Raw genomic sequence first — 26,666 nt, 5'->3', positions numbered from 1 at the left:
CTTCACTCATATGAGGACTTTAAGAGACAAAACAGATGAACATAAGGGAAGGGAAACAAAAATAATATAAATACAGAGAGGGGGACAAAACACAAGAGACTCATAAATATGGAGAACAAACTGAGGGTTTCTGGAGGGGTTGTGGGAGGGGGATGGGCTAAATGGGTAAGGGGCATTAAGGAATCTACTGAAATCATTGCTTCACTATATACTAATTTGGATGTAAATTTTAAAAAATAAAAAATAAATTTAAATTAAAAAAAAGAAAAGAAAGGATAGAAACCATGTGATCCTCTCAATAGAGGCAGAAAAAGCATTTGACAAAATACAGCCTCCATTCTTGATATAAACCCTCAACAAAGTAGGGATAGAGGGAACATACCTCAACATCATAAAGGCCATATACATAAGACCCACAGCTAATATCATCCTTAATGGGGAAAAACTAATAGCCTTTCCCCTACAGTCAGGAAGAAGACAAGGATGTCCATTCTCATCATTATTATTTAACATAGTACTCGAAGTCTTAGCCTCACTAATTAGACAACAAGAAAAAATAAAAGGCATTGAAATCAGAAAGGAAGAAGTCAAACTTTCACTATATGCAGACAACATGATACTCTATGTAGAAAACTCGAAAGAGTGAGCATGAGCCTTGCTTTGGGTGAGCACAAGCCCACCTTTGGGTGAGCCCCACTTCTCTCTCTCTCTCTCTCTCTCTCTCCCTCCCTCCCTCTTTCTTCGCCCCTCACGGGATTCTCTCTCTCTCTCCCACTCTGTGTCTGCCCTTTGCACACTTACACCCTCTTCCCTCAAAAAAAAAAAAAAAAAAAAAAAAGAAAAAGGAAAAGGAAAAAAGAAAAGAAAAGAAAAGAAAAGAAAAGGAAAGAAAAAGAAAAAGAAAAAGAAAACCTGAAAGACTCCACCAAAACTAATACATAAATTCAGCAAAGTCACAGGACATAAAATCAAAATACAAAAATCTATTGCATTTCTATATACCAATAACGAAGCAGTAGAAAGAGAAATCAATGAATCAATCCCATTTACAATTGCATCAAAAACCATAAGATACTCAGGAATAAACCTAATCAAGGAAATAAAAAGATCTATATACTCTGAAAACTATACAACCCCTATGAAAGAAATTAAAGAGGACACAAAGAAATGGATAAGCATTCTATGCTCATGGATTGGAAGAACAAACATTGTTAAATGTCTATACTACCCAAAGCAATCTACACATTTAAGGCAATCCCAATCAAATTACCACCAACATTTTTCAGAGCTAGAACAAACAATACTAAAATGTGTATGGCACCAGAAAAGACCCTGAATAGCCAAAGCAATCTTGAAAAAGAATAGCAAGGCTGGAGGCTTCACAATTCTGGACATTAGGCTATATTACAAAGCTGTAGTCATCAACACAGTATGATACTGGCACAAAAACAGATACATAGATCAATGGAACAGAATAGAGAACCCAGAAATGGACCCACAACTATATGGCCAAATAATCTTTGACAAAGCAGGAAAGAATATCCAATGGAAAAAAGAGTCTCTTCAACAAATGGTGGTGGGAAAATTGGACAGCAACATGCAGAAGAATGAAACTGAACCACTTTCTTACACCATACACAAAAATAAGTTCAAACTGTATGAAGGACCTAAATGTGAGACAGGAAACCATCAAAATTCTAGAGGAGAACACAGGGAGCAACCTCTTTGACCTCAGCCATAGCAACTTCTTACTAGACATGTCTCTGGAGGCAAAGGAAACAAAAGCAAACATGAATGGTTGGGACTTCAAGATAATAAGCTTCTGCACAGTGAAGGAAATAACACAACTTAAAGGCAACCTTCGCAATGGGAGAAGCTATTCTCAAATGACATATCCGATAAAGGGTTAGTATCTAAAATCCATAAAGAACTTAAACTCAACACCCAAAATACAAATAATCCACTGAAGAAATGGACAGAAGACATGAATAGTCATTTTTCCAAAGAAGACATCCAGATGGCTAACAGACACATGAAAAGATTCTCAACATCACTTATTATTATGAAAATACAAATCAAACCATGATGAGATCCACCTCATTCTGTCAAAATGGCTAAAGTTAACAGCACAAGAAACAACAGGTGTTGGCGAGGATGCCAAGAAAGGGAAACCCTCTTGCACTGTTGGTGGGAATGCAAACTGGTGCAGCCACTCTGGAGAACAGTATGAAGGTTCCTCAAAAAGTTAAAAATGAAACTACCCTATGATTCAGCAATTGCACTACTAGGTATTTACCTAAAGGATACAAAAATACAGATTTGAAGGGGTACCTGGACCCCAGTGTTTATAGTAGCATTATCAACAATAGCCAAACTATGGGAAAAGCCCAAATATCCATCAACTGATGAATGACTAAAGAAGATGTCTCTTTTGTCAAAACGGGAAGTTAGCATGTTTTGAGATGTATTAAAGATATATTAGCGTTGACAGTGGATTTTTTGCCCTGATGTTAGAGAAGTATAAAGAGAATAACTTTTCACTACATGATCCTCTGTTGTTTAGTGCATAATGACCATGCACTGCCCAGTATTGCCAGTGGGCCCCATGCTATAAGGGAACATTGCATTAGCTCGTTAGCACAGGTATCTATACTGCTGCCTCCATGCATACCCAGACTGCAGGTAAAAATAGTGGACTAATAATGAAAGAGAGGGTGGGTAGGTCCCAACTGACACACTTTTAAAGCCAGCCCATTGGGGGGCGCCTGGGTGGCTCAGTCGGTTGAGCAGCCGACTTCGGCTCAGGTCACGATCTCGCTGTCCGTGAGTTTGAGCCCCGCGTTGGGCTCTGTGCTGAGAGCTCAGAGCCTGGAGCCTGTTTCAGATTCTGTGTCTCCCTCTCTCTGACCCTCCCCCATTCATGCTCTGTCTCTCTCTGTCTCAAAAATAAATTAAAAAAAAAAAAAAAAAAAACTTAAAGCCAGCCCATTGGGCACCAGTGCTCATCACTTCTCTTGTGCCCATCTTGGAAATTCCAGGCTCACCTCAGTGTTCCCAAAATTCAAGTGCCAACTATGCGTAGGCTGTCCAGACCCAGCCTCACAGTCTGAAAATAGATGTAGCCCAGGGGCCACTCCTAAAAGGAAGGAGAGATGACCATGAGTTGAAAACCAGTGTCAGCACCCCCGCTCAGCTCTCCCTCTACTGACACTTTGACCTGCACCCCTTTATCTCAGGGAAGGATCTAAAGTTGCTGATGAGCCACAAGGGGCGCCTGGGTGGCTCAGTTGGTTAAGCGTTCCTGAAGTAGGCCTTTAGGGAAAGTGACCTAATCTTTCACCATCTGGAAAGCAGATGGGTGTGGTAGGCTGAGCTTGGACTTTGGAATCGGACAGATCTGGATTCAAACCCTAGCTCCTCCTCTTGCTGAGATCCAGATACCTTCCTTTGCTTCACTCAGCCTTGGTTTTCCGTATGGGAAATGGCAATAATAATGACTTGCTTGATGAGGGTGCTTTGGAGGGCTGAACAAAGCAGTATCTGTGGTGCTTGCATGTATTATCTCACAGAGAGCAGGTGCTGCCCACGTGCTAATTCCCCCTCCCCCACCTGCATCCCTCAGGCAGCCACTAGCCACCTTTTCTTGGAAGCTGTTGAGACAGAGGAGGGCAGGCGGCTCAGGGTAGGTAACCAGCCACTGATCAGACCTGACACAACGTGAGCCAGAAACCAACCTCAGGGACTGTGTGACTCACCCTCTTCTAAACCTTCCCTCAGGCCCCTGACACACCCTCCAGATATGACTTCCTCCTGCTGAGAGTTCTCACCTGGTGCCCATGGAACACTTGATTCTTACCGCCTGGCACAGACAGTTGTCATTTTTCAGTTATTTCAGTTTCTTTGGAAAATAACCCCCTCCCCAAAGGAGCCCTCCCGCATATACAAAAACGAAATAAAAAACAGTTTATTACTGTATTTATTGAAGCACTGTTAAAAATAAATAAATAGGGGCGCCTGGGTGGCTTGGTCGGTTAAGCGTCCGACTTCAGCTCAGGTCATGATCTCACGGTCCGTGAGTTCGAGCCCCGTGTCGGGCTCTGTGCTGACAGCTCAGAGTCTGGAGCCTGTTTCAGATTCTGTGTCTCCCTCTCTCTCTGCTCCTCACCTGTTCATGCTCTGTCTCTCTCTGTCTCAAAAATAAATAAACGTTAAAAAAAAATTAAATAAATAAATAAATAAATAAATAAATAAATAAAATCCACTTCCATGACCTCTTTAATCCTGTCTTGAGAGGTAACACTGTTATTTTGATTCTTTCCGTCTATTTTTATGCTTATAAAGCCATTATGATTCTTGCTCTGCCATTTACTAGTTGTGTGACCTTGGGCAAGTTACTTAAGAGCTGCGTGCTTCGATTTCCTCATTCATAGAATACAGATATTAATAACTCTTTTGAAGAGTTGGAGACTTAGTGTGAAAATCAAATGAGTTAATACATGTAAAAGAATTACAACACCTCCTGGTGTACTGAGTAAACACATAAGTGTGAATGTGCACATATATCATATATGCCATCTTGTATCAATCCATGTACTGCCTCTGAGCACCAAATCCACTCTCCTACTGCCTGCTTGATGGCACTGTAGCTACATCCTATGAAAATGGCTCCTCCACCAGCTGGCACAATTTTAGGTTTTGATCATAGAGGACACTGGAGAGACAGCACAAGGCCAAGCAGAGGAAGGGCTTCTCTTCCTAGTTCAGCGGGCTTTTCTTCCTGCTTCTACGGCAGGCTGCCAGCAGCTTGCAGGAGACCTAGTGGTGCTCACACTCCAGGAACTTTGTCAGCATGCCCACAGGAAGCCTCCTGCTCACCAGCCTCCACTTGCAGACTGCAGGTGAGCCTATGACACTCTCGTGAACTTCTCTACCTTCAGTGGGCACAGTCACAGCTTCTTCAACTGGTACCAACATTTGTGGGGTGGGGAGGATTCTTCCAAATCTCTTCCTTCCATGGGTACCTCCCTCAGCCCTAAAGGCATTTTACTTTCAGTAATTTTCTTTTACTAGTGAATAATTCTTCCTATTAAATTTTCCATTTTGAAGGACAGGTGTGGTTTCCACCTCTGACTGCACTCTGACTGAATATATCAATTTATATAAGTATATATATATGGTTTACAGCTTACTTTCTGTTTAGTTAACAAGATATAATGGGCATCTTTTCATCTTCCCAAATGTCATTGCCTGTCTTTTAATGCATTTTTTGTGTCTTCAATTACATAGAAAATTTACATTTTTATGTGGACAAATGCACCTGGCTTTTTCTTTGTGACTTCTGGCTTCTACGTGTTGCTTAGGGAGACTTTCTCTGGTCGTTCATTTCCTATATTTCTTTTAATGCCTTTATAGTTTTGTTTTAACATTTATATTTTTGGAGTTTTTGTGTATGTGTGCATGGTCTGAGATAGGAATCTAACTTTAATTTCTTGCAGATAGAGAACCAATTGTCCTAACACCATTTTTAAAATTTATCCATCCTTTCTTGATTATTTTGTTTTTGCCAACAAACACCTTTCTTCTCTCTCCAACCAGATTATAATTTCCTAGAAGGCAGGGACATTTTTGCATCCATAAGTTTTCTAACCACTTGATACCTGGTAGAGCTGAGTACCTGTGGCTGATGAGAAAGCTGCATGAGAACTAGCACATTCTTACTTCAGCAAAGCAGCAGATATAAAGCTCAGAGCTGAGAATAAATAAGAGCCTTTCCCCAATTTTCATGAACGAATGTGTTTGTGGTTTGTATTTGTCTTTTAATTTCTAAACAATTCTGGCAGAGCACTGTTTTAGATTGAAACATAGGAAACAAAGGATGGGTAAGATCTGGTTTCTACCCATATGAACCCTGCAATCCCTAAATGCCCATCAGTGGGGGGCTAGTTGGATCACTGGTGACACATGTATATAATGGAATATTGGCAGCCATAAAGAAGATCAGGGAGACCTAGATGTTCTGATACAGGATAAGCTCTGAGATATGTTCAATTAAAAAACCCAAGTGCAGAATGGTCTGCCAGCATTTGGGAAGGGGAAAATCAGAGAAAGACACAGATATATATATATATATATATGTTTATATAAGAATAACATATCTCTGAAGGGATATTCAAAATATTGGAAACAATAATTACCTCTGGGGGCACCTGGCTGGCTCAGTAGAAAGAGCATGCAACTCTTGGTCTTGGGGTCGTGAGCTCAAGACCCACGTTGGGTGTAGAGATGACTTAAATAAATAACAAAAAGAAGAAACAATAATTATCTCTGTGGAAGAACTGGGGACTTGGGGGTGGGGATCAGTGTGAAATTTACTTTTCCCTATGTATCCTTCTGTACTGTTTAAATGTTTTACCAGCTGCTTATATTATATTCCCAAATAAATAAAGGAATTTTTAAAAGATGAAATGAGATAGACACTCATGTGTCTATACACATGAGACAAAAGTGTGAGCAATAAGAGGTAAGAGTGATGAGTTCAGAATTCTAAACCCCATGGCTCGAAAATGGAAGGGTGGTGCTGGAAAGCAGCTGGGTTTAAGTCATGCTCTAGGAGATAATGCAGCTGGTGGGTGGATAGAGGGGCAAGACTCTGGAAAAGACTATCAATCACTGCCCTGTGAGGTGTCTGAGCAAAGGCAAACCTAGGAAAGGAAGTTGTTAAGATCTGTCTGTTCAGGCCCCCATGTATTCTCTGCCTGCCACTGAATTTGCTTCATTGTCCTTCCTAGAAATTATAACCTCCTACTGAACACAGAGCAAAAAGGGGGAAGCCTGGCTGAGTAGATTTGTCACATATAGAGGTCCCAGACCTAAGGGTTCAGTTTCAGGGACCTGAGGAAGTTAGACTTGCCAAACTTCCACAAACAGCAGTGGTTTCGATTACTGGCAGAATGAACCATCTTTCTTATAAGTAATAGAACTTCCTGTTTTAATATTTTATCACAATATTTAACTTAGGCCAAGCCCATTTCTTACAGGGCTGAAACTGTTGATAAAATTGTCTTCTCCTTGATATTTCAGGTTGATACCTCCAGCAGAGAGGCCAGGTTCCCATCTCCAAGACCCAAGATGGGGTGCTAACTGCTCTGTATAAGCCTGCCCTCTGTCTCTTAGAAAATATTTTCACAAGAGCAGCATGGTAAAGACAGGAAGGACATGTCCCTGTACTTGGAGGTCAGCCAGATAGAGTTCAAGTCTGGTCCTTCCCAATTTCTAGCAGTATGACCTTATTATTTAGCTTCTCTGAGCCTTGATTTTCTGATCCATAAAATGGGCACAGTAACACCTCTCTGTCACTCTCACAGAGTCATCATTTTCGGCATCAGCAAGTGACTAGAACCAAACTAGAACCTAACGTTGCTAATTTGGCCATAGCAAGAAGCATCTAGCCAAAACTGGCTCACTGTCTCCTTGCAGGGTGGCGAGAGCTGGAGATCCAAGACGACATGAGTAGAGGGGTGAGGATGCTTGCAAGTGGCAAAATAAGCTGAAATGTAGGATGATCAGATGCAGTATGGGGCTTCTGATTGTGCATTCTGGGAATGGAAAACTGTCAGCAGCAGTGGTGTGCAAGTGGTGGTCACAGATGAGGAAAGTTGAGTCTGCATTTGAACCTGATTTATGAGAACAGGTTTGGGGAGCTCAGAGGCTCTTGTCTTCAGGCTTGCTTCCTGTTCCAGACTAGAAACACAGAACAATGGCTCAGGGCAATAAAAAGTGAGTCATTGCCCCTTCTCCCCGTCTTGGCAACACTGGTTATATCACCACCACGGAAATCACCACCACCAAAAATACTGACAGGTACAGACTAAGAAACTTAGTCTTCCCCAACCAAGAGGGCAAAACCATCCTGTGTACCTTACTTGGCCAATATTCACAGTGCAGCAGGCTGAGAAATCACCCTGTCTGGTGACCAAATTATATTAATCAGCATTGACATGCAAAAAGATTTTAGAAAAAAGAGAATACCCACAGATCCAGCATCCAACTGGATGGCAGAATGAACCCCTGCATCATTCCTCCCTCTTTCTCCAAATCCCAGCCCCACCCCAGGTAACCTCCATTCTAAAATTTGTTGATCACCCCATGTAGATTGTTATATTTGTACAACATGGAAATGAGTGCACAAGCAACATACAGAACTGTTATGTGGGTGGTATTTGTTTTTTGTTTTTGTTTTCTTGAGACAGAGAGCGTGAGAGAGAGAGAGAATCCATAAGTAAGGGAGGGGCAGAGGCAGAGGGAGAGAGAATCCCAAGTAGGCTCCATGGTCAGTGCAGAGCCCAACACAAGGCTTGATCCCAGTACCCTGGGATCAAGACCTGAGTTGAAATCAAGAGTCAGAAACTCAACCGACTGAGCCATCCAGAGGCACCTTGGGTTTTTAACATTGCATAAATTACACCATATTGCATATATTCACTTATTTGCTCAACATTTCTTTCTTTTTTAATAGACTTTTAATTTCATTTACCATCTTAACAATTTAAAGTGTTAGCCAATTTGACAATAAGTTATATTTAAAAAAATAAAAACGAGAAACAAGAAAAAAAATAAAAAATAAAGTGAATAGTTCTGTGGCATTTAGTACATTCACAATGTTCCCATTCACCATTACCCTGTTCCGGAAAGCATGGTGTTGTAGCATATGTGACTGAACCAATCGAAATTGCCATATTTGTTTCTGACCTTTTTTTTCCCCCTTCTTACAAGCAATAATGCTCTGAAAGTTCTCCTCCACGTCTCCTGGTGCATGTGCAAGATTTCTTTTGGGGCATAGACCCAGAAATGGAAATGCTCGCTCACGGTGTATGGACATATTCAACGTTTACAGATATTGTCAAAGTGTTCTCTAAAGTGATTGTGTCCATTTACATTTCTCTAAGCAGTGTTAATAGAATTCCCTTTGCTCCATATCCTCACCCATACTTGCTACAGATAGGGGTTTTTTTCTTTTCATTTTTCATTTCATATATTTTGCCCATCTAACTGGACTGTTTAATTATTTTATAGAATTGTAGAATATATATTTTATATACATTTATATATATTTATATATCCCTCATCAGTTGTATTTGTGGCACATAACATTTCCCAGTTTGTGGCTAATATTTTAGTTTTTCAATATTTTTTTTTATTTTTTTTTAATGTTTTTATTTATTTTTGAGACAGAGAGAGACAGAGCATGAGCAGGGGAGGGGCAGAGAGAGAGGGAGACACAGAATCAGAAGCAGGCTCCAGGCTCTGAACTGCCAGCACAGAGCGTGATGTGGGGCTTGAACTCACGGACTGTGAGATCATGACCTGAGCTGAAGTTGGACGCTTAACCTACCGAGCCACCAGGCGCCCCTTTCAGTGTTGTTTTTGATGTTTATTTTAAATTGTTAAGAGGAGAAAGGGAGTTTCTGCTTAGACAAATTTACAAATAATAGATTTACAGGGAGGTAGTAAATAAAAAAGTGGGTTATCTAAGATACAGCTCCAACCTTTTAGCTTGAGATCACAGAAAATTCTTTCACAAAACCCTGAGCTTAAAGGTACACTGATCCGACTGTATGTGACATTTTTCATGTTGTTTTGCATACATTAGGGCTTCAGGTAAGCTAGAAGGAGCTAGGAATGGGGAGAGAAAGGCACAGGCTGTGCCAGAGGCAGACACCCTGCACACCATAAAAATGATAAATCCTCAGCAACAGGAGAATAGAACAGTTTGTCGGTATTTACATTTCTACGTATGGGTTACGGGTGTTAGATTTACTGTTGCCTGGGCCCTGCAAATGTTGGATCAGGCTTAGGATGGGAGAGGGGTGAAGGTAGGTCTTTTCTGAATCATTTTAATCCCCCTCTGCCTACCACCACCCCCCATCCCCACCTTCCAGCCAGTTTAGCTGGCTTGCCAGATTGTAGGGGTTTTCGCTTCTAAAGACTCACACCTTGTGTGAGGAGACTATGCCCTCAGACCACAGGAAGTGCTTGGATGTTTAAGTTCTCCCACCAGGGGCAGCTCTTAGCAGAGGATGGAGGGACTAAGGATTAAGGGAGGATGCAAAACCAGTTCTCTTGCTTCCCGTTGGGTGGGGAACTCTGAGGCATAATTTTCACTTTAAAGTGCTCCGTCCTGGCCACACTGAGATAAAATGTGTGGCCTGGCCTGCCTTCTCCCCTTCTCTGTCCCACCTCCCACCCCCAGCAGGATTCTCTGGAGAGCGATTCCTGAACAAATCACTTGCATACACTCAGGGTCTGATTCTGAGCACGTGACAGAAGATCCACATTTAGGTGTTTCAGTTCTGTTTTGGAAGGAAGAGAAATTACAGCATGTTTTTGTGCTCAGGGGAATGATCTGGGAGAGAGGGGACAGTTAATCAAGCAGGAGAGGGAGGAAGGGCTATGAGAGTGGTGTCCTCGAGTGAGCAGGATGAGCTAATCCCTGCCCAAGAGGAGGCACTGACTCTTGGGAGAAGCACAGACAGGAAGGTGCACCCATTGTTGACAGGAGAGAAAGCAGCCAATAGGGTTAGGGTGCAGGTGGATCAGGGGACTCGGTGGTGGATGGTGGAAATCTTTTCTGATTACCTCCCTTAGTGAAGTGAGACTATCAAATGAAAGTGAGGAGAATGGAGGATGATAGAGGTCTGAAAAGACAAAAGAAGATGTAAAACCGGCTGAGAAAGCAAAGGGTGACATAACGAGGGAAACGTTACAGGATTCCTGAGAATCACTAAAAGCCTGCTTGAGGTTTGTGGTCATTGGTTTTGAATGAGACAAGTCTGCAACATTGTGTGTGTGTGTGTGTGTGTGTGTGTGTGTGTGTATTAAGCTTTTATATATTTAATATGAAAGAGACAGAGAGAGAGAGCAGGAGAGGGGCAGAGAGAAAGGGAGAAATCCCAAGCAGGCTCCACACTGCTAGCACAGAGCCTGATGCAGGGTTCAAACCCACAAACTGTGAGATTATGATTGGAGCTGAAACCAAGATGCTTAACCGACTGAGCCAAACCACCACAACCAGGAATTCTAGTACAAACCTGCAGTAAGCAGGCATGTGTGATTAACCACAGTTTAGATTCTGCCCTGTGATTAGGACCAAGGGAAAGGCAAGGGTATCGAGGGTGGGTGCAAGAGAGTGAGTTCAATGATGACATGTGGACTCCAGCTAGGTAAAGAAGGAGGGAAGAAGTCAAGGGTGGTGTTGGCATTGGAAAGATGGCAGATAGGGTCAATGGACTAACCAGAGGCCCCAGTGGCACTGCAGACTGTTGGGAGGCAGGGGCCTAGAGAAAATGAGATGGAATGGTAGGAGGTGGCTGTCATAGAGAGAAGTGTTTGCAATTGAGACTTGGGTGGAAATATTGGCAAAGACAGAGTTTACTGGATGCATGACTAGGAGGATATTGTGGTTAAGCTGATTTAAAGGTGGTTGGGAAGCTCAGGGGCAAATGCAGAGTGAAAAAATGGGAAAGTGAATGCCAAAATGGAATTATAAATGAATTAACTCTTTTTCTTTGTGTGTTATTCTATTTCCCAAATATTCCACAATGTGCGTATATTACTATATAAGCAGAAAAAAAGCTATCAGGTAAAATCAAAGATATTACACAAAGATAAAAAGGAAAAAAATCCCTTTATTTTATTGGTGAGTCAATTACTACTATGTACAAGTACCCAGTCCACAAAGCTCATAAAGTTATTCCCGTTCTAGAGTTGTACCAGTACTTCCAAGCATCTAACAGAATCATTTAAAATGAGACCAAATGACAGATTATGAGTTTCACAGTGTACGTACTCTGTTTCAAAAAAAGCCTACTTTAAAATACATATATATTTGTACTTGCTATATTTGCATTTGCATTAAGAAATCCTGAAATTATCTCTGGGATGCAAAGGTGGGAGGACTGGGCATTTAGTGGACAGAAATGCAGGCAACACTTATCTTGAATACCTCTTTGTATTTTCTTATCGTTGAACAATGTAAAGATAATACCTATTCAAAAATAGATTTAAAAAGTAAAAATTAATACAATTTAAAAATTTTAATAGAAAAATCCTCTTTTAAAAATTCATATATGCTAAAGTTATGTTATAAAATGCTTCTTTGTATTAGCAAATCAGTCTTTCTTTAAACAAAGAATTTCCCCTAGTACTTTTTAAAAGCTTTCCATTTTTAGGAATTCAGCTACTGTTCAAAGATACAAATGTGATATTCACATCCTTAAAAGCAAACTGCAGACTTTTTTTTTCCCTTTTTAATTTTAATGCGAGCAGTGGAAAGGGGGAGAGAGAGAGACAGAGACAGAGACAGAGACAGAGACAGAATCTCAAGTAGGCTCCACGCTCAGTGCAGAGCCCAATGAGGGGCTGGATTCCACAACCCTGGGATCATGACCTGAGTTGAAATCAAGAGTCAGACGCTCAACTGACTGAGTCACCCAGGTGCCCCTGCAGACTTCTGAGGAGAGCCAGATCCTACCAGAAAGAAAGCTAAATAACTTGTCACATGAAACATGTACTTCACCAGAAGAGAGTTACATGTCTTTGGTATGGCTCCAGAGTTTAGAATGAGAGGCAATGGATTTAAGTATGTTCTAAGCAGGTAGATTCAAGTCACCACAGGGAAAAGAACAATGAAAGCTGTCCAAAAGTAAAACCAGGCGGCAAGATTGCAAATCAGGAAATACACAGGATTGCAAATGTTCCACTAACAGCTGTAAGACTTTAGTAAGCCTTTTTACACCCTGAAGGCTGGACCATGGGTTCTCTAGGGTCCTTCCAAGCTCCCCAGTCCATGGCTTTGTGTGTAGTGTGAGTTCTCTCTGTTGAGAGTTAAGCAGTGGTTGAGGGATGATGGTCTAGGAGTCTATCATGGCTTAAGAGGATGAACTGGAGCAGGTTTCAAATAGATTAACCACTGGTGCCTGACAGTAAATCTGAGGACCTCTGGCCATGGACCCCAATCCATGCTACATTAAAAAGCTCAATGCAAAGTTCATCACTTTCTATGGGCACCAGGATGTGAGCACAAAAGTTGCTCAAATATGATTATGCAGAAGAGCCAGGATGCATCTCCATTAATTTTTAAGATTATCACCAAAAAGGAATTACAACATTTCAAAGTGAAGGTGGAGAACTCATAGACCCTGAGAATAACTCCACAAACATCTAAGGACCCAAGAATTCCAAGGTTGAGAACAACTTCACTAAATCACTCATAAAGTATCTGACCTAGAAGATTTTGTGAATCAAATATGGCACAAAAGTTATCTACAAAATGAAGTAAACTTCTAATTTGGTCTACCTCAGTGGAGACTTGATCATTGATTGATAAGGGGCTGCTATTCAGCAGCATTCACCATAGTGTTATACATACTGGTCAATGTGTTTTGATTGGTCAGTAACCATATTGTACCAGCTGCTTGTATGTTTGAATTACCTGAGCACTGGCTAAGGGAAACCCTGGTGATATCACAACTGCCCACTGCCATGGTGAGACCTTGTAGCAGAGGCCACTAGGATGCTGTGGTGACTAATATCTCTAATAATAATCAACTCCAAGAGTATCATTATTAAATAACTAACATTTGTATAATATTCTATTAAAATTTTCCACGTCCTTCATTTTGTTTGGTATAAGCCCAACTTTTGAGAAAAAATAGAAAACAAAGAAAAAAATCTAACTACAGCTCTTGTAGGTTGAGCAAAACTAGGCAAAATATACAGAAACCTCACTGGGTCTGCACATTTCTTTCATAAATGTCTGCACAGACAATGGCGGTAGTCTCTGCTGAACAGCTGTGACCAAATCACTTGCTGTGCTCCACTCTAAATTATCACACACATGGGCGCACACACACACACACACACACACACAGACAAGGGAAAAGTGTGTAGATGCTCCATTTAGGAGAAATGACTGAAGGATGATTGTACTCCTACTGTCTGCATAGGCGTGTGACTTACAGTCATAAATGTCTAGTGACCCCTAAAGTGCCTGCTGGAGAACTCTGAAAAGAAAATTCATGGGAAAGTTTCCTGATCCTAGAACTTAACCTTGCACAACCACTAAGTTCCAGCAAAACAAAAATACAAAATAGACCACAGGACCAGGACTTATACATAAAACCCCAAATGTTGCTGAGGAAGGAGAGTTCATTAGCAGTGTTTTGTCCAGCTGGATTCAGAGCCAAGAGCTAGCCTGCTGCTGCCGGGGACATTGTGAATCAGTCAGGGGAAAACCAACATTTCCCTAAGAGGACATCGGTGGGTATTAGTATTGATTTGTGGCTAAAATTCAGCTGGAATTAGACACAAAAGAACTCAAACTCTATTTCCGTTAGGTGACTGCCAGAGGTATCTGCTACGTAAAGGTCTTGTATATACCTCACAACAACTAGATTTAAATGGATTTATATATTAACCTATCCTTATCTTAAATAGGTAATTTTTCTCTACTTTATAGATAAGGCTCGAAAACTAGCTTGACTTAGTGTCTCAGAGCCAGAAAGTCACAAGGCAAAACAGAAACCAAAGGCTTCTATCTCCAGATTCTTTGCTCTTTGCTTTGTACCACACCATCTTTCACTTGCAGAGAAGGACTATGAAGTGGCCAAAAGCTGTGTATATTCAACTGGGGAAGGACTGTAATCACCAGCTGTTTGCTTTGACTTGTATATACAAAGGTTCTGGAAGATCATTGGACTTACACATTAATAATTACAAAATCAGGCATCACTGAGAGTTATTCTTCTTCATTCCTGGATATCTTTCATGGGTGTCTACATATCCAAGGAAATGTTCCTAAAAAGCCCTGTTATGTCCCATGACATTCCAGTTCACTCAAGTGGGAAATAAAACCCTGTAAACAATAACTGGCTGGGGGACTGTAGCAAATCACTCTGCCTCCTTGGGCCTCAACCTCTTCATCAATAAATAGAGGCCTTAGGTACAGGACTTTCAATCTCCCTCCCTTAGAAAATAAAAAAGAAAAATTCCTCTTGAAATTGAAAAAAAAAAGTTTACATACATAAAGATATTCAAAACCTTAATGTAAAAAGTAGCAAGGCTTCCATACAGAACCACACCCCTCACCAAGGCACAGCCAGACAACTCTCTAAGGAGAGAACAACAACTTCTGTGAATAGCTTCATCCCTAAGGCTGTCTCTCTCCTCAATTCTTTGGGCCAGAGAAACAGAGCATGCTGGAGACAAGGCAGGGGCTGTTGGCTTTAGTCAGCACAGTGCAGCCACCAAAAGAAGCTCTGGCCAAGAGAGAGACGCTATAGTGCAGACTGAGTCCTGATTCAAGCTTCACCTGAAGCCAGCACTACCCAATTGTGTGTTTTCAGATGAATGAGGCAATAAATTCCTTTCTTTGCTTTGGTTGGTGTGATGTGGGTGTTCTGTCATCAGCACCTGAAAAGTTCTGATCGACACAGAATTTAACCTCAGGCTGTAACCTCACTCTGGTCCCAGAGTGGCTGAGTTGTCTCTCTTCATACTGAACTATCATCTTCCTAGAGCCAAACCTGTTCCCAACCCAAGATAAAGAGTTCCTGTGGGAACACCTTCGTTATACTAAAGCTGGAAATGGGCATCATATAGACAAAAATTTCACCCCAGCAGATGTGGAGATGAGAAGCCTTAGGAAGTGGAGAGCAGAGAAAGGGTCAATGAACCATGTGGGATCTCATCATTATCCAATGTCCAAAACAAGGCCACGCAGAAGGGACACAGAATGTTCACAAGGGGTGGTCATACAGAGAGGAAATCAAAGCTCAGTTGAGGTTAAGAATAGTGGTTCTTTAGAGCTCAAAGGAATCTTAAAATGTATCTGGTACTACCTTTTACCTCACAGATACACAAACCAAGGCCAATTGCTTTTTCTCAGGGCACAAAACTAATGCCAAGACTACAACCCAAGGCTTCAATAAAGAAAGTGTTCTAACAATTAGACTTGTCAAAAAAAAAAGGTTTTTTTTAAACAATTTGTTGAATCAGAAAATAGGGCATTTCCTATTATTGGAATGACAGGCTCACCATCTATCAATGATTCCTATGGTGGGTGGGAGATTGGAAGAGATGACCAAAGGTTCCTTTCAAGTCAAAGAGTCATTGAGAACTCTCTACTACAATAAAAGTTTTTCCTGTGGCACAGGGAATACTAGTTTTTTCCGTAGTGTATAAGCAGGTTGGGGCATCTGTCTCTTTGTTCCTTCTTTGTTTGCTTGTTGACTCACATCATTGTTGACAGCAGTGAGGATGGATAAAATATCTTCATGTCTGCAGGCAGATAAGAAAAAATATTTTCAATCAGGAGACAGAAATCACATACCAGGTCATACAAAGAAACCCTAAAACATGTGGCTTCTTCCTAGTCTAACAGGGCAAAATTCTAACTGGAATCCTGTCAAATATAAAGAAATTCTTATTTTGAAATTAAAAAAAGAAATGCTAAATTATACAAAAGTTTTCAATATTACATTTAATGTTTGAGAACACTATAATAGACACATCTTGCATTTTAACTTTTTTTAGTTTATTATTTATCTTGGGGAGGGTGTGGTGGGAAAGAAATTGAGAGACAGAATCCGAAGCAGACCCTGTGCTGAGAATGTGGAGCCTGGTGTAGGGCTCATACCCACAAACCATGAGATCATGACCTGAGCCAAAACCAAGAGTCGGATGCTTAACCGATTGAGCCAGCCAGGTGGCCCTCTTTTTTCTTTTAAGCAATCTACACCCAACATGGGGCTTGAACCTGACCCTGAGATTAAGAGTGTCACACTTTTCTGACTGAGCCAGACGGGTGCTCCACAACTTACATTTTAAGGTCGTTGGTCCACAAAGGAAGGTTGCACATAATTATTTTTCCATGTTTCTCCTCCAAGCTGGTGGATAGATATAGACAGACACACAGACAGATGATAGATAGATAGATAGATAGATAGATAGATAGATAGATATAGATAGAATAGATAGGTAGGTGATAAAGATAGAGAAGGACTCTACTATTTTTTTTTTAAGTTTATTTTGAGAGAGAGTGCACATGTGCACAAGTTAGGAATAGAAAGAGAGAATCCCAAGCAGGCTCTGCCCTCTCAGCACAGAAACCCTGACACAGGGCCCAAACCCACAAACCATGAGATCATGACCTGAGCTGAAGTCAAGAGTTGGACGCTTAACCGATTGAGCCACCCAGGTGCCCCAAGGGACCCTACTATTAATAATGCCCTCTCTATTCTTGGTTTGAGGAGGATACAAAGATAAACATGACACAAATTTCTAGGCACTTCAAATGCAGACATGAAGCATGTACCAAATATGGTATATACACAAAATGCATACTATAAGGCAGAATGTGATCAATACTATATGAAAAGTGGACAAAGTTCCACTGCAAGTTCAGACGAAAAAGAGCACTTCCTGGATTCCATACAGGAGGTAGCTTGTGAGCCTGGGCTTGCAGGATATTTAACATTTACCAAAATGTTCCAAGGATGGGCAATTCATACCACTGGGGGAAAAAAAAAAAGCAAGGCTCTGGAAATAGAACTCAGGTTTGAAGCATGGTTCCATCACTCGTGGACCCGTGTGGTCTTAGGCACAGTCACTTATTTCACACTAAATATGCCTCTGTTTTCTCAGCTCTAAAATAAGGACCATAAGAATACCCATTTTAGGGACTGCCATGAGAAGTAAATGAAGTAAATTTGTGTAAAGCACATAGAAAACTGGCTATAATATTCCACTGACCATCATTTTTATTATTATTAATATTGCCACTACTTATCCTCATCATCATTGCTATGTTCAAGGGACAGCAGGCCCTGCCTGGTTCTTAGTTCTTACACCCTGTCTCACACCAGCTGTTCTCTCTGCCTCTGGATCATCCTGTGGTTGACTCATCACCACTCAGTCTCACTTGAAATATCACCTCTACCAAGAAGCCTTCTCAGGTAGCTCCCTGCCCCATTCTCTATAATATCTTGTTTGCTTTCTTCACAGCAGGTATCACTTCCTGAAATTATCTTATTAATTTAAATATTTACCTTCTTACCTTCACTTACCCACTGGTCTATAAGCTCCATGGAGAAGACATTCTGTCTCCCTTGTTCATAACTTACCATTAGCCCCTAGCTCGGTACCCAGGACAGTACGCACACAGTAAGTCCTTGATAAATCTGCCTTGTCCTCAAAGTCATAGGACATTGGTTTTTGATGGCTATGGTGGGGATGGAGGGATTAATGAAGAAGATGGAAAAGCTAAGGTTGACTCAAGGTTCCAATCCTGAATTCCTAGTTTCGAATTCCCAGAACACTTTGACCATTCCTTAAAATGTGAATTCAAGAGAAGAAGGCAGATAGAGAGGGCTGGAAGATGAATTGAGGACTATGCATACTGAATATGAGCTCCAAGGGCAACAAGGAGGTGGGATGTCTGGTAGGCTGCAAGAAATGTATTGGACCGACCCTAAGAATGAGATTCACTCAGTCACTCATTGGTCCAGCAAATATTTATCAAGCTCAACAATATATCAGCTACTGTGTCAAGTGCTAAGGACATAAAGTTGAATGAAATAACTCTGCTCTCCAAAAACTCAGAGATTAATGGACCAGAGATGGCAACTTTGGAGACATTTTCATGGAGGTCAAGCGGCCTCCAGGGTATAGCTGAAGCTGCCCAGAGCTATAAAGAACATAGAATGGGGTACAGGGCAGAACTGCAATGAAGACCCATTTCCAGGGTACCAGGTAAGGAGCACGTGGTAGATACAGATGGAAAGTTGTCAGAGCAGTGGCAGGAGATCAAACGTATAATGCCAAAGGCAATACATAGGCACTCAGTAAACATGAGTGACTGATAAATAAATGAAGGAACAAATAAAAGGCCCTCTTACCTTTATTTATACTGTTTCCTTCTGCCCAGCATTTCTTTCATCTCAATTATTTACCTAACATCTATTTGTCATCTCTAGAAGCTTTCCCTGATCCTTCAAATCTGGGTGAGGTACTAGTTCTATGTGTTTCCATAACACCTATGCTGTATAATGTGTATTTGCCACAGGGAATGCTCTTCCCCCATCTATTCTTTCTATCTCTCTAGACTGTGAGCAACTCGAAGGCAGGGACTGTTTTGTTTTTTTTCAATTCTGTATCTTCCTTTCCAGTTATATGCTAGTGCTCAACATAGGTTTATTGGATGGATAAATGTTTGGATGGATGGACAGATGTTTGGATGAGTGGGTAGATGGATGACAGATGAATGGATGGATAGATAGATGGGACAGATGGATGAGTAGACTGATGGATGGATGGACAGACAGATGCACAGATGGGTATGTGAAGAGACAGACGAACAGGTAGGTAGATAGATGGATGGACAAACCGGTAGGTATATAGTACAACTCAAACATCTCACCTTGGGACCAAGTTCTTCAGATTATTATACAGAGACTGAATATACCAGCTGCCTTCCTCTACATGCCGAAAGGATACATAGCCAGGGACAGTGGCCAGGCCAAGAAGGAAATCTGCATCACTGGGAACACTGGCCAGAAGGGAAGGGGTAGGAGGTGAATGCTCGGAATTTATAGCATCTGCTTCAATGGATACAGAAGGTTGTATCTCTTCACCCTGACAGGCCTGGATAAAAAAGAGTTTGGGTTTATGAGCCAGGCCAGGGCACTGCTGGGCTGTGAAATGAGACATGATCTCCCGAATGGGAACAAGGGCCTCATCTGAGGAGTAGACAGCTCCAAATTTCCCATGGGTCAGAACACAGAACACAAAGCAATCTCCATCAGCATGGCCTGGATGACTCTTATATTCCTTCAGAACCTCATCTAGACGTCCTTTGGTCACATTATTATATATATGTACGCTGAACCCCAGCCACTGAAACACACGCTCCAAGCACTCTGTTAAAAAAAAAAAAAAAGGAAAGAAAGGGGAAATAATAAAATGAGATAGAGTAAAATGAAACAAAATTAAGGGGTGGAACAATGTTAATAGTTATAAAACTTGCACAGCAAGTAGCCTGAAGCTTGGGTTTTTATTTTACTTTCATAACAATAAAATTTTATTATTTACCTACCTTCTTATAGTACCCACAGCACTATCACAATGGTCCTGAGAGTCAGCAGAGGCCACAGTTTCATCCTACTTCACAGATGAGGAAGCCAAGGCCCAGGACTCACCCACAGTCACAAACTAGTTTGTGGTGGAGCCACAGCTCAAACCCAGTTTTTTTGTTGCTGATGCACCATACTTTCCCCCATCCCACAGAGCTGTACATGGTCAGGGACTCCTTTTGCTCTTTCAGCAGATTGGTAATACCCCAAGTGCTATGGTCTTCATGTTTGTGTCCCCCTAAAATTCATATGTTGAAATCCTAACCCCCGAGGTGAGGGTATGAGGAAGTGGGGCCTTTGGGAGGTGATTAGGTCATGAGAGGAGAGCCCATAAAGAGACCCCAGAAAAAAAAAGAGACTCCAGAAAGCTCTTCTGCCATGTGAGGACACAGCACAAAGACTGCCACCTAGGAAGCGGGCTTTCACCAGGCATCAAAATGTCAGAGCCTTGATCTTGGACTTCCCAGCCTCCAGAACTGTTAGAAATAAATGTGTGTCATTTATAAGCCATCTAGTTTATAGTATTTCATTACAGCAGCCCAGGTAGGCTAAGACACCTGGGATATACAAGAGGCTTAGAACATTTATATTATCCTTACATTTAAATTTTTTTAATGTTTATTTATTTTTGAGACAGAGAGAGAGAGGGATAGAGAGACAGAGCATGAGTGGGGGAGTGGCAGCGAGAGAAGGAGACACAGAATCCAGGAAGGCTCCAGGCTCTGAGCTGTCAGCACAGAGCCAGATACAGGACTCCAACCCACAAACCCTGAGATCATGACCTGAGCTGTAGTCAGATGCTTAACCAACTGAGTCATCCAGGTGCCCCATATCATCCTTACATTTAAATGGAAGATAGGGGCACCTGGGTGGCTCAGTTGGTTAAGCATCCGACTTCAGCTCAGGTCACAGTCTTGCGGTCCGTGAGTTTGAGCCCTGCATCGGGCTCTGGGCTGATGGCTCAGAGCCTGGAGCCTGCTTCCGATTCTGTGTCTCCCTCTCTCTCTGCCCCTCCCCCGTTCATGCTCTGTCTCTATCTGTCTCAAAAATAAATAAACACTAAAAAAAATAAAATAAATGGAAGATAAAAAATTACAGAAAGAAAATATGAAAACTAAAAAAAAAAATGATTTTAAGATCCCCAACTTGCATCTTATAGACTATTCAGACTTTCTTACCAGCATCTCTATGAGTCCCTGGTCGATCTGAGAGTGAGGTAAAGCTGTGGTTATTAACAACAACACAGTGGCCTCTGTGCTTCCGATCCATTCTGTACACAGCTGCTTCCTTGAAAGAAGAAGAAATAGAATGACTTATTAGGGAATCCTCATTTTAAGGGTTTAATGTTTCTAACCAATCACTTCATTTATCAGTACCAAAGGCTGAGAGTTCTCAAGGCTATGGTCCTGGTCTAGAATTACTCAATTAAGTCCAAGGTGAAATGCCAGGTATTGATTAAAATTCAGACTTCATTTGGTTTGACTGCAGAATGTCAATTAGCAGTGTTAAATAACAGAATATGTAATTTAACTTCAGCAAATCAAGAGCTTATGCAAAAGCATCTTCCTTTCTGTTTTCTTTTTTGTTTCTGTGTTTTTTTAGAGAGAGAGAGCTAGCACAAGCCAGGTAGAGGGGCAGAGGGAGGGAGGAAGAGAGAGAAAGACAGAGAATCTCATAAGCCAGGTAGAGGGGCAGAAGGAGGGAGGGAGAGAGAGAGAGAGAAAGAAAGAGAGAGAATCTCAAGTGGGCTTCACGCTCAGCACAGAACCCAACGCAGGGCTCGATGTCACAACCCTGGGATCATGACCTGAGCCAAAATCAAGAGTCAGACTCTCAATTGACTGAGCCACCCAGGCACCCCACATCTTCCCTTTTGGATTAGCAAAGTGAAGGAAGCATAAGTAAGGATCTAACAAGACAATAAAGATATCAAATGTTTATTTCTTTTTCAGATGGTAAGATTCTGGAGTGATCTGACTCCCCTGAAAACAGAAAAGTCTCTTTTGTAGAGATCACAGTGAGAATTTTAAAATACGTGCCATTATTTCTGAAGGTTATTGTAAACAGCATGTAATTACAAGTGAGCTGAGTTGGCTCCAGTGGGACCTGTGTGTGGCTGAAGTGATCTCCTAAAAACATGGCATATCTTTGATCCAAGCAGAAAAGAAGTGGCTTCAGTCAATAGAAAAGAAACTCCCCTACCTGGAAATAATTCAAAGGCTGTGTGTGGCTGTAATGGCAACAGCATTGCCTCCATAGGCAAAGGTGAACACACTTCTGATTGTTTCAGAAAAAGGTGGGATAATCACAGAGACAGAAACAAGAACAATGACAGAAACAAACATCTCTGAGCCCTCAAAGTCATTAAGGGATGGACCCTAGCTGGAGAAGACCTTTGTGCTGGTTTCAGAAGTTAAAGTCTCAACAGATGCTCCCAAGATCTCTATGGAGACCAGGGTTTCTCTGTCGCCTTGAAAGAGAAGTTCTCAGATTCTTCAAATACCTTTCCCCAAACATTTAGATTTCCTTACAGAGGATGGGTTAAGAGTCAAGATCACGTGAATCAGCTAAAGTATTTCTGGCAGAAAGCTTGGCTGGGTTGAGACAGTATCTATCTGTTACTGGATATAGACAGGCTGGACGGACACCAGGAAGAGGAGGGGGAAAAACAGAAAGCCCAGAGAACCCAGTCTGGGTAGGGCAAAAATCAGACCACAGCCCAGAATTCATTTAGCCATGTCTTTGGCATCGGCTAAAGATCGCATTCCTCTGAAGTGTTCCTGCAAATTTCTTGGTTCCTCTAAATATGAATCCACCACAGATGAAGCCAGTGATGCGTTGTCACGTAGCAATACAGGAAAATGAAACTTGAAACTTTTCTTCTCCCACATCCAGCAAGTTTTCAGTAGAATCCAGCAAGCTCTGCCCTTGTCTCGAAGGCTTGAGTTAGTTATTAACTATAGTTAAGGGTCACTCCTGGGTGCACAGCTCAGGCTGAGTGAATCCAGCATCCCCAGACCATAGAACACAGCCAAAAGGGGCCAAATTTCAGCTGTACACAGCACCTATAAATTCCTCCTCACCTTGGGAGAAGGTAATACTGCAAGAAAGCCATGTTCAAACTTCCAAACCACAGAATTGCAAAACTGAAAGAAACTCCCTTATTTTTCAAAGAAATGAAGCAATCGCCTGAGCGCCTGAAGCCACACTGTGTTAGAGCCAGGTCTTCAGAGGGTGAGCTCTGGAGTCAGACTCCTGGCTTCAGATCCCAGCTTCACTAGTGGGTCCATTTAGGAAGTACTATATCCATTCATTGAGTCTCCACTTCCTTGTCATTAAGTGAGAATAACAGCAGTACCTACCTCTGGATTGGAGGATTCAATGAGATAAGCCCTAGAAAGCTCTTAGGACAGTGCCTGCCTGGCACATAACAAGTGCTCAGTAATGGTAACTCTAATCAACATTGTATCACGCACTTTCCTGCTTAGGCAGAAAGCAGAGATTCCTGGGAATGTGAAGTGTTTGGACTCTGAAGTTTAAATTTCCAGAAAAAAAAAAAAAAAAAAAAGGAATCGCTTCTGATAAACTTTACATATCACAGGGAGACTACACCAAAAACGTGTTCATAAGCCGTTTAGCTCTGTAGCAGATTCTGTAATATTTTCCTAAGGTTATGATTTTGGGGCAAAGATCCAAGGCACTAAATACAACATTGCCAAGTCCCTCCCTCTGTCATCTCTCACTCTGAAAAATACAAGCAGTATCTGGAGCCACACTACACCAGATGTTCCCAGAGTCAACATTCTGCTCTGTCATGCAGGCCTGTGGGTTTCAGCCCTACCAAGTGTTCCTTCCCTCCTTACAGAGGGTGATCTAATTCTGAAGGGTAGAGGGAGAGCAGATGCCAGCATTCCCCAGATGCTGTGGTGCAAGGGTTTCAGAGTACAAACCACCCATTTCTCTCCATTCTCCCACAGAAAAGCCTGGTAGAATCCATGCCTGAAATGAGATAAGAAATGAATTCTCCACTAATTTGTTACCTTTCTCCCTCAAAACATCTCAAATTGCTTGGTAACTGTCATATGTTTCTATTCCTGCCATACTGATCCAAGTTATATAAAGTGTATTAGAAACATCTACCATAATTCCTCATGGGCTGATCTTGCCCAGAAACCCTCTGTTGAGGAAACAGGAAATGAATGAAATGCCGGAAATCCACACAGTTAGGATGAGGGTCAAAAAGCTGGACTTGATGCAAAGAACAGACACTTAATCCCCAGCAAGTTCAGCAGCAAGTGACAAAAAAGAGAATCATCTCTCTCTCCTTTCAGAGGAGGAGGCTCACAAAGACACAGTGGCAAAAATACAATATGACATATGCACAAAGATATTTATTCATTGCAGCATTATTTGAAATAACGAAAGACCAGAAATAACTCTAATGTCCACCACTAGGAAGTGGGCGAAAGAGCTGTGGAGCAGGATGCAGAAGATAATTTCTGTACAGGAGATCCCGTTACATGAAGGAAGTCAAGCGAAAAACAGTATTTTAATGGGGCACCTCATTTATAATAAAGGGGACAGATGGCTGGGTTTTTTTCAAAAGTAACAACAGGATAAATAGAAAATAAACTAATAAAAAAAGGTAATCTACGGAGGAAAGGGAAGAGGGGCAAGAATGCAACGGAGCCTCCTCTGAGTATACTCTCTTGACAGTTTTTACTTTGGGCCTACAGAAACATTTTATATTATTAAATGTAAGACTGAAACATAGCCTAGGGTCCTCACCTTTTGTGCATGCTCTACCACATTCACTCCACTCCCAAACCCCTTGCCCTCAGCCTGCAGCAGAAAGTCTCAAAGGGGTTCTGGGGAGGGGTTAACACTGCCACTTGGCCACATGGGGCGCAGCACCAGACCTGTTTGAGGTGACCGGCAAGTCATCCCCAAGTTCCTGGAGGTGCCTCCCTGCTGGAGCCCACCAAGCTTCCGGCTGCAAGAGAGGGACTTATCTTCAAGCCAGACCAAAGCCGCACAGCCTCACTCCCAGGCTGCACAATACCAGAATTTCCCAACTTTGATGAACAAATGAAAAAAAGAACTTTAGTTTCACTCTCTAAAACACTTCCGGCCTTTCTTTTTGCAAGCCGTATTTTCCTTCCTGCAAAATGCTAATTTCTCTCAGCGACATCCAAGGACCAAGCAGGCTGTTTTCTGGGTTTATCCAGCTGGTTTTGAAAGCAGTTGAGTGAATTTTCTGGAATTAAGGGCAACACAGATACAGCAGCAGGCTCTGCCCAGCATCCCCAGGACCCAGGTTTCCTTAATTTGTCTCCTTCCTTGTGCTGATAAAATCAGCCAGAACAGGGACTAGAAATAAGCTTTAAGGTCAGCCTGGCTCTTTCTCTGAAAATGCTGCATCTTCTGTTGACACCCTCCCAAATCTCTGTGTCAGAGAGGAATGAATGAAGGAAGGAAGGAAGGAAGGAATGAACGAATAGATAACTGACCCACTGCCTGGACATGCTCAGTCTTCTTTCCACTGTTTTCAAATAATAAGGGTCCAATAAGTCCTTAAAAAGAAGCTGATATTACATCTCTTCAACAGAAGAGCATGAAGAGAAAATGCAGAATAACAGAAAGCATTAAGATAACAGAAAAGCATTAAGAAATCATATTCCACATTCAAATATATTGATTTGGTTTTTAATGTAAATCAATTTAAATAATTAGGGGTGTTACTTGAAATACAGTTTCTTCTCATTAAATGCAATGGTTGGTAGTGCTCTTTTATGTAAGAAAACCTCTAAGGTGCTAATGAAACATGATATGATTTACCAACTTTCATTTTATCCAGGGCCAGGAATGCCTAGATAACTTTTTTTTAACATCCCAAATACTCAAACTTTATTTTATTTTTTTATTTTTTCTTCCAAGATTTTATTTAAATTCAAGTTTGTTAGCATATAGTGTAGTATTAGTTTCAGGAGTAGAATTTAGTGATTCATCACTACATCTAACCCCCAGTGCTCATTACAACAAGTGCTCTCCTTAATCCCCATCACCCATTTAGCCCATCCCCCTACCCACCCCCTCCAGTAGTCCTCAGTTTGTTCTCTGTATTTAAGAGTCTCTTATGGTTTGCCTCCCTCTCTGTTTTTATCTTATTTTTCCTTCCCCTCCCCTATGTTCAGCTGTTTTTTTATTTCTTAAACTCCACACATAAGTGAAATCATAGAGTATTTTTCCTTCTCTGACTTATTTCCCTTAGCATAATATACTCTAGCTCCATCCACATCATTGCAAATGGCAAGATTTCATTCTTTTTGGTATGTGTGTATCACATCTTCTTTAGAAATTCATCAGTTGATGAACATATGGGTTCTTGCCATAGTTTGGCTATTGCTGATAGTGGTGCTATAAATATTGGGGTGCAGGTACCCCTTTGAATCAGTATTTTTGTGTTCTCCAGATAAATAC

The 26,666-nt window shown here is 41.5% G+C and overlaps 2 protein-coding genes across 2 annotated transcripts in view; both read right to left on the bottom strand.

Moving 5' to 3' along the window:
* Positions 1 to 16,174, bottom strand: part of CASP8 (caspase 8) — a 73,746-nt gene extending 57,572 nt beyond the window's left edge. Inside the window, exon 1 of the mRNA XM_042995052.1 lies at positions 16,093 to 16,174. The gene's annotated coding sequence lies outside the window, so the exon portion shown is untranslated. The remainder of the gene's footprint in view (positions 1 to 16,092) is intronic.
* CASP10 (caspase 10) overlaps positions 14,013 to 26,666 on the bottom strand; it is a 36,190-nt gene continuing 23,536 nt past the window's right edge. The window contains exons 7-9 of the mRNA XM_042995051.1: positions 21,365 to 21,473; positions 19,475 to 19,973; positions 14,013 to 16,335 (exon numbers count right to left, since the gene is read on the bottom strand). Coding sequence (XP_042850985.1) covers positions 16,182 to 16,335; positions 19,475 to 19,973; positions 21,365 to 21,473 — 762 coding nt within the window. The 3' untranslated portion in view covers positions 14,013 to 16,181. The remainder of the gene's footprint in view (positions 16,336 to 19,474; positions 19,974 to 21,364; positions 21,474 to 26,666) is intronic.

Source organism: Panthera tigris, chromosome C1 (genome assembly GCF_018350195.1).
Source record: "Panthera tigris isolate Pti1 chromosome C1, P.tigris_Pti1_mat1.1, whole genome shotgun sequence".
NCBI classification, from domain to species: domain Eukaryota; kingdom Metazoa; phylum Chordata; class Mammalia; order Carnivora; family Felidae; genus Panthera; species Panthera tigris.
The sequence above is the reverse complement of the archived record's forward strand: the minus strand, read 5'-3'. Positions and strand labels throughout refer to the sequence as shown.